At 45.3% G+C, this 8983-nt stretch overlaps 1 protein-coding gene across 2 annotated transcripts; it reads right to left on the minus strand.

Moving 5' to 3' along the window:
* Positions 1–271: 271 nt before the first annotated feature.
* Positions 272–5461, minus strand: hnf4a (hepatocyte nuclear factor 4, alpha). 2 transcript variants are annotated; one of them, XR_009678354.1, is made up of 11 exons: positions 5288–5461; positions 4345–4519; positions 3937–4031; positions 3475–3581; positions 3230–3385; positions 2680–2767; positions 2424–2576; positions 2067–2303; positions 1588–1710; positions 1047–1244; positions 272–949 (listed from the first exon to the last, which is right to left on the minus strand). XR_009678354.1 is itself a non-coding variant. In XM_061074695.1 (10 exons), the coding sequence occupies exons 1-10, from the start codon at positions 5373–5375 to the stop codon at positions 1102–1104; spliced, it is 1365 nt and encodes a 454-aa protein (XP_060930678.1). In that variant the 5' UTR covers positions 5376–5461; the 3' UTR covers positions 272–1101. The 2 variants fall into 2 exon arrangements, 1 of the variants encoding a protein (XP_060930678.1); XM_061074695.1 differs by having other exon boundaries at positions 272–1244.
* Between the last annotated feature and the right edge of the window lie 3522 nt (positions 5462–8983).

Here is an 8983-nt window from a genome sequence, read left to right on the forward strand (position 1 = left end):
TCCCATAATTTGTTTTCACTTTCTTTATCATTGTGAGATTTTTGAACATTTCTCAGGGAATACTTCCTGGATCTTGATGAAAAACATCAGGCATATCTAGGGAACCTTTATTTATAAATATGTGCTACTAACAAATCTGGATGTAATGAATTTTAATGTATTTTCATGGGTCTAAAGAGGCATTTTATTTATGAACACAACCACATTCATTCTTCTGTAAACTCTTCCCTTGTGATTATGCAGTGGTAGAAAACATGGTCGGCAGAAAATGTAAAAATAGATCTTGAGATTTATTATTTCCTGTTCACATTGTAAGGCGAAACATTGCCTGTTTTTAAAAGGCAGTACAGGTTACAAGGCACAATTAATTCCATCAGCTAAACCATGACAAAGTACTAAACAAAAAATATAATATATATTTTAAAAACCAATACAACACATCATCGGGAAACGTCCTCAGTGTGTCTGTGTGTGACTTTTACAAAGTGGCACCACAGAGAATTTCAACATGTTAAATTGTACTTTTGTAAATATGCATTTTCCGGCATTTATAAAACCAACCACATACATTTGAGTCTTGTCACAGAATCTTTCGGAGACCACCACGTTACGCTTTCTGAGCTCGTGCCTGAAAACAGTTTATCACCAATGAACATAAAATAAAAATACTGTGCAACACTAAATACATGACAGTGTAAGGCCTATTGTAACATTCATAAAGTAGTGATCACCACGCCGGACAAAAGCCGCTCTGCACACTGAGGCCATGCTAATGATGTGATGTTACCCAATAACAAACTCTATGTACAACATTGTGTGTCTCAAAGTGTCGATCTCACAGACCGACAGTTCTCCTGGAACCTTTCAATGCTGATGGTTTTGTGTGTCTGTCGGTGCAGCTCCTCTGCACCTGCATGCGAGAGCAGAGAGATCCCTGAAGACTCAGAATCTGCAAGGGACGTCATCGCAATCACATTCTGAATGTGTAGCTACCTCATTGTTTCAGTCACTTTAACAGCTTCAATGCTGATTGTGTATAAACTTACATTTTAATGATCTAACACAATATAAAAACTGGTGGAATAAGTATTCAGAGGGCTGTTAGATGGCCTCTTGTTTTGTAATGGTGGGCTGAGGGATTGAGGTTGGCTGCTTCGGCGCAGTGGCTATGACCCCCTGAGCCATTTTATAATGTTCTGAGCTGGAGGCAGCAGGCGGAGACGGGATCGGGGTTTCAGGAGTGGCTGGAAAGTGGAGCACAGAGAAACGGGAGCGAGTTAGAAGCAGAAAGTGCAACGTAAGCAGGTTTCTATTTACCGTTCTGCACTATAACATGTCTGAGGGGCGAACATATTGTTTCCCGTGTTAAGGAATAAGCACTTTTGTGAAATTTCTGAGAGCATTAAAAATGCTAAGAAAGAATAACAGAAGTTCTCTTTGACTACATAAGCCAGATTAGTTTTGCATGAAGAACTTAGTGGATTATTCCCCCCCCAGCTTCCTGACCGGCCTGCACATGGAGCACTCACTGGGATCAGAAAATAAAAACTGAACTTTAGGCTGAAGACATTTGTTTTATGCACTTACAGATTTGACCGTTATGGATGGGCGTTGGTATGTTGCCGGCCACGATGACGTTGCTGCTGAGGTGCTCTTGCACCAGGTGGGGGTGCAGACAGTGAGGTGCGTGTGGAGCTTCACTGGCAGAGCCTGAGAGAAGAAACACACACATATACTGTCAGTCACAAATAACACAAAGCACATCTGACTGCACAAAGAATCCACCTATCGACTGCACTTTTGGAGCCGATCCCAGCCGACACTGGGCGAGAGGCAGGTCCAACAAACACAGATAAACAACCATTCACACTATAGGGTCAATTGAGAGTCTCCAATGAACCCAACCCCTTTGGACTCTGGAGAAAACACACACAAACACGGGGTGAACATGCAAACTACACACAGAAAGACCCCAGGCCCAACAGGGATCTGGACCAGCAACCTTCTCGCCTCTCTGTCGTCAATATCGTTAACACACTTGGATTCTCAAAGCTCAAAGTGCCCACCTCCGAGGAGCATCTCCTGCAGCAGGTTGTCGATCTTGGCCATCCCGAAGAGTTTGACGAACTGGATCTGCTCGATCATCTGCCAGGTGATGCTCTGCAGAGTCGGCAGCAGCAGGAGCAGCTCCCCGAAGCGGCCTCGCGAGTCGTACTGCCGGTCGTTGATGTAGTCCTCCAGGCTCACCTGCACCTGGTATCGCATCCGCTTGATTTTTCCAGGGTCACTCAGACCTTTGGCATCTGTGGGCAAATACGAGTCTGTTAATGAGTTGTAACTTTTCATCCGTGTACAGTGTGTGTGGATATTTCTTTTGGCTCGAGGAGAATCTTTCACAATCCCAAACGCATCGGGAGTCGTACCTGGGTCAAAGAAAACGATGGCCTTCAAGCAGGCGTATTCGTTGTCGTCCACCTGGAGCTCCTGGAAGGGAAGCACCAGCTCGTCCAGGATCCTCACCGACACCCGGCCCACCTCCAGCTCCGGACAGTTCCTCGGAACGATGTAGTCATTTCCTGCAGGATAAGTGAAAACACTAGGTTAGCGTTTGCAGAAATGGGAAATGCGATTTTTTACGATGTGGGTTTGGTAAGATATTCGTGCATGTGTCAGGTTTACCTAACAGGAGGATATCTTTGTAAAGCATGGACCTCTTTGCAGCACCGAGCAGGAGATGTTCTCCGGCATGAGCTCGCAGCAGCGCCACCTGAAACCCGATGAGATCACTTACTGATTAGTTGTGTGATCGTGACTTTTTGTAAAATGACACATGAAGCTCGGTTTGAAGAGTGAAGCTTCTTGAAGAGAGGCTGAGAAAGAGACACACCGATATAACCGATGTAATCAGTGACCAAGGCCTGGTGATCGACTGTTAATGATTCTGTATTCCAGAAGGGATATAACTTTAAAACAAGCTCATCATGTTCTCACTCAGGATTAAAACCCATTAACCACCGTGGCTGAAGACTTCAGGGTTTTGAGTCCATGAAGATTTGTGTTTTCATTCCTCTCCTCTTTTCGGGGGGGACACATTATTGATCCAGGCCGAACGTGGTCGGTCTCCACCTGCGAGCGCCTGCCGGCCGCACCGTGGTTCTGGGTGAACTGGTTGATGAGTGACCAGAGTGTCTATAGCACTGTGTACACTGTGTCTGTGAGGGAGTCTTACCTGGTCATCCAGGGGCAGGTCAGAGAAGGCCGGGATGTACTTGGCCCACTCCACCAGGACCAGCAGCTGCTGCTTCATGGACTCGCACACGTCCGTGATGGCGGCGATCTTCTTGGTCCTGATGTCTCCGTTCAGCAGGGGAGCGGGGGAGGTGATCTGCAGGAGGCCAGGGAGATGAATCACTCTGGGTCTTATGACAGGTGGTTAACAGCAGTGAGGTGTGAGTCCCACACGGGAGGCAGTACCTGTCTGGACAGCATGTCGGCCTGGATGAGTGCGTTGATGGATGGTAAACTGCTGTCCTCATAGCTGGACCTCCTGGTGCTGATTCTGTCTCGCTCGTTCTGCACGGCTGAGAAGAAACAAACAGGAATAAAAACGTCTGCTGCAGTTAAGACGGTTTTAAAAACACCAGAGGGAGAAATGCTTCCTGGTTTTTCTTTCTGGACGCTGAGTCATTTAAAAGAAAACTAAGACTCCCAAGGTTGTCATGTTTATCAGTATATTGCTGTTATTGCTCCGAAGTGTTTGCTCAGCATAAGCCGCTCGGAGACTTCAGCGCTTCACTGAGTGAACATTAACAAAGTGCTGCCCCCCCCCCCCCCTGCCCCCCGATGTCGCAACACACTCACACGAGTCGTGTCAGTTCAGCAGGGACGGCTGTGATTTGTTCAGAGACAGTTTGAGTCTTTTTAAAGTTGTCTCACCTTCTTTCTTCATGCCGGCTCTGAAGCATTTCTTCAGCCGGCAGTATCTGCATTGATTTCTCTTGTCTTTGTCCACGATGCATTGTCTGTTGAACCTGGAAAGTGATCGGAAGAAGGTTTGTTAACGTGACATTAAGAGCTTCAATGAATGACTGATTCAGGATCTGATGCTTTTTTTGCCAATATACTAGAAAACTGCATAACTTTGGGTTTTAGACAGTTACACAAAACAAAGATAAGAAAGGCTGCACGACTCATTCCTGATAAGATATGGATAAAGCCATTGATCGATTATTAAAGAAGATAATTGGCAGATCTATTGATAATCATAGAAGTCATGAGTTTAGGATCAAACATGTCAAAGCTTTGCTGCACTGTGACATTTGTGAATCTGAGGGTTTCTCTCACCTGCACGAGTACATGTGATTCTTGCGGACGCTGCGTCTGAAGAAGCCTTTGCAGCCGTCGCAGCTGGAGGCGCCGTAGTGTTTGCCCGTGGCTCGGTCTCCACAGATGGCGCAGAGGCTGCCCGCTGCCAGGTGGCCGCTGGCGTTCATGTTGGTGCTTTCTGCCGGTGAAGAGTCTGTCACAACGGGAAAGACACATGTGGTCAGTCTTAGATAGTTAGAGAAACTTAATGTGGAGTTAGAGGAGGGAGATGTTTGATCATGAGTTTGATTTAATAAGGTGTGAACAGCCGTGATGAAGACAGTGAGTGGCTCAGTCAACACAGAGCGATTGATGAGGGCTTGATTACCTCTGAAAAGTCAATCACAGCTTTCTTTACAGTCCCTGGACGGAGTGAGTCACTCACACAGAATCAGTCAGGACACATTCTATAGATTAAAAAAGTGCTGGTGATGACTCAGGACCCTGTCACCCAGAGCAGAAGTCAGAGGTAAAGGTAAAGTTCTCTCTCAGGCTCAGTGGGAATCTAAGAATCGGGATCCCAGCCAGGCGTCATGGGAGACTGAATGGATAAATATGTTGTGTCACTGTGAAACAAAACTTCACTTCAGACTGTGGGAACGAACGTTTGTAACAAGAGAACCGCGATCATGATACTCAGAGAATAAATAACAAGCCGCTCGAATCAATCTGACACCACATCGCTGCACAAGCTGGAACAGGCCAAGTCAGCTCGGACCATTTGACCTGAGCGTAAATCAGAATCTCTCCATGCTTCACACCCAGAGGTGATAATACAAGTGGACCTCTGCAGGTCAGGATGTCCCCTGGACGGACAAGTGACTCCTTCGTCCTCTTCTTCTTTATCAGAACTCCCCTCTGTCGTCTCACCAGCAAAGTTTAAACCCAGCAGAAGTTTCTCAGCTGCATGTGTGGGACTCACCTGAGCCCAAGGGCAGCACTTGCATGTTTTCGAACTCCAGCGTGGTGTAGGCCGGGTCCAGGGCCTCGCTGTAGTCTGCCATGTCCATGTCTGCTGCTCAGGACTCACAGATCCTCAACTACCTGACAGTGGGGCCGAAAGACTCGTCCAAGAAGCTAATGTGCCCCCGACCCTCACCCCCTCCTCCTCCTCCTCCTCCTCCTTCTCCTCCTCCTCCTCTTCTCACACCTCCACTAACCCCCCACACACCCCCTCCCCCTGTTCTTTTGCAGCCTGGCTCCGCCCAGTAACCAGGTCGCTCCCTGGGGCCCCGGCTGGAGTGTGATGGGACCCGCTGGTGTCAGAGAGGAGACCGGTGAGTGACAGGAGAGCTCGCCTCCTCCTTCTCCTCCTGCTCCTCCTGCTCCTCCTGCTCCTGCCCTCTCGTGCCGCTAACCAGCCAGAGGAGAGGTGGAGTGTCCGTGGTTGATGGTTAACCAGACCCTTCACTGGTGAATCACAGGCGTGGGCTTTTTTCTGTTTTTTTTGTGCAGAGGAGATAGGACAACTTTGATATGTCCCACCTCCGTCAGTGATAGGGAAACTATTCCTCCACGACAGCACAGTGGAGTCGATCCTTTGCCAAAATCGCTCCGACACCATTAAAAACCAGTTCACTTTACACACGGTCCTGAGTGGGACACGCAGGAATCACATGCACACGAGGGAAAAGCAGCTGAGAACAAACAGAGGTATCAGGCCTCATGGATAAGACTCAGGACCCCATCACTGCATAAACGTTAAAAACCCACTTCTGATGGGAAATGTGAACTTTCTGTGGCTGTTAACGGTCAAACTGTACAAACGCTCGATCAAACATATCTGTTAGTGTTTATTATATTCATATACTTTTCTGTTTTTTCATTTCATAGGTTTACATTTATGCTCAGTACCAACAAACCACAGCAAATTCCTTGTTTGTGTAAACCTAACTGGCAAAAAGCCTGAATCCGATTCTTCACTCAAGGTCGTAGAGGTTTTAAAGTAAATATGACACTGAGGTACTTTTAATTCCAAGATCTTTATCTGATAGGACATCGATGGATTATGAGACAATCGTCCCCTGGTTACTAAACATGTACGAAGCCCCTCACCACCAGCAGTGGAAAGTACATTAACTTCATGTACATAACTTTATTTTCAGGTACTTTTCCCTCTTGCTGTACTACATATATCAGAAAAAGTACTTTCCACTTCACTTCATCAATGCATTGACGATCACATTGTTTTCAAGTCATCAATAATGAGAGGGGAATTAGCACGATGATCCAATCAGAGCAGGGAGGGCGGAAAAGTAAAATAATCTCCTTAGGAGTTAGGGAAGGAGTTAGGGAAGGAGTTAGGGAAGGAGTTAGGGAAGGAGTTAGGGAAGGAGAAACTCTTATTTCACCAGAATTAAACAGCTGGTCTGTTTTTTTTTGTTTTTTTAGTGCAACTACGAGGTTGTGTTGCTTTAAATGTTGATGCCATTTCCTCTGATGAAGGAGATAAGTGAGGAAGCACTGAAGCTCCTTTCCTCATCTCTTATTATGGCGCCCACTGCAATACTTCATGTCACTTGTTATCAAAATTAACTGAACGCCCCCAAAATGGATTTGGAAGAGGCTGAGACTTGCATTAGTGAATAAGTAACAGTACTTTTACTTTTAATACGTACTTTTAATAATGTGTTAAAAACATGGACGCTGTAACAACAGGTGTTGTATTTACGTGTTTGGAACATTTCAACAATAGATTCCTCCTTTTTCCAATATTTATGTAATTTATAGATTTATAGAATTTATAATATTTATAGAGCAAAGAAAAAGGTGCAGGTGTGACACATAGATTAATGATTTAAAACATGCATGTCAGAAACATGGCCGCCCCTGCAAGAGACAAGAGGCCAGAAGACAAAAGAAGGGTTTCTAGTGCAACACTGTGAGAGTGAATCAGAAAGTGATATCATCGCTTTTACAACCTGCTGTTAGGATCACGCCTCTCCGAGCGCCGTCAGGAGCGACTGACAAACACTTGGATTCTGAGAAGCTCAGATAAGACGTCAAACTGGTTCTAACGAGGTCTTCACTGTCACAAGCTTCTAATCACAGAAATCTACTCCGACGTCCCTCTGCACGGATTCTGAATCTGACATTCAACTGAAAACTCACCTTTATTTTTCAATTTTGAATTAATTTTCATCTAAGCCTCTGAACACAGAGTATATGAAGCACTTCTATAATCATGAGCTCTCAAAGTTCTTTACTCATTCACACTGTTCATCTTCTCCATCAAACATCAACCACTCACATACTGGACCAGAGAATCAAACCGCCAACCTTCTCTAAGTGGATGACCCGCTCTGCCTCCTGAGCCACAGCCGCCCAAAAGTTCATTCTGATTCCAGAGGAGTTTGTGTTTGAAATTCAAGTTCATTTCTGTTGTTCTTCATCACACGTATTTGTTTAACTACGTGATACTACAGCATTAAATCAACTTAATTAGAGATCAAATTTATATTTTAAAAGCCGACTTAAAATGCTATTCAGTGTCTGGATTTAAATGAAACGTCTTCATTCAATAATAAAAATAATGATCTTACAAATAACCGGTTACTACATTTGTTGAAGAATAAAGTCCTAAGTTCCTTTTGTACAGTACTTGAGTAAATATTGATTCCCCATCTGTGAATTTTCTGTGAGATGTAGTTGAGTAAGAAACTTGTGTTGTTACATTAGAATGATATTGTAAATAGAAACGAATGAAAAGTAAATGAAGCAAAATGAGAATAAGACCCTAAAGTAATATTTCTCAAGTAAAAAAACCCCAACATTGGATCTGAGCTTTTATTGGATTGTTTTTACAAAATAAATTCCCCACTTGCGCAAAAACAGCGTCCACCTCCAGCAAACAGTAGTCGTGTATTTGAAGAGAAAGTGCCAGTACATAACAAAAGGTCAACGATCCCGAGTTCAGCCCGACCTCAGCAGCAGTAAAACCCCGTGTAGGTGAACCTGTTAACTATGCACTCAAATTATACTGGGGACTCGTAAAATTATTTTTCCCTCAGCGGACAAACACCGTAACATTCCTCCAGGCTCCTGTGCACGACGCTGAGATGATGAGTTCAGGCGACAGACACAGAAGGAAATGGACGTGATCAAGCTGCTGAGTGAAAAACCCTCAGAATCAGTTCTTCAGCCACGATCACAGATTCAGATTCATTGATCTTTGGCTCTTGCAGTGAGTGGAATCAGTCAAACAGCCTGATTAACTCAATGGGAACGACTCCGCCCACCAGAGGAACGACCAGGGGCCTCCTCCCCCCCCCCCCCCCCCCAATCTGCTCAGGGACGGTTCCTCTGCATCAGTCGCAGCGTGTTGTTCCACTTGTGTGTACAGAGGTCGTCCATTACAACATTTCTGCATGTTCGATCTGCAGTTGCTCATATTTGCTCAAGAAGTGTGCTGATTATTTTCAAAGCGAGTGATCAGAGGGTGGGGGGGGGGGGGGGATGGGAGGAGAGCTGCACGGCCATTGAGTCACTCGCAGCGAATCTTATCTCCTCCGCCATTAAACGGCTTTTATTGCCGCCTCAATGTTAAATTTCTGTGAACTCCTCAAGGAAGTGTCATATACACGGGACTGTAAAGTTTAATCTGTGAGGTCACAGACGT

The sequence above is a fragment of the Limanda limanda genome, chromosome 7 (genome assembly GCF_963576545.1).
Source record: "Limanda limanda chromosome 7, fLimLim1.1, whole genome shotgun sequence".
In the NCBI taxonomy this organism is placed as follows: Eukaryota; Metazoa; Chordata; class Actinopteri; order Pleuronectiformes; family Pleuronectidae; genus Limanda; species Limanda limanda.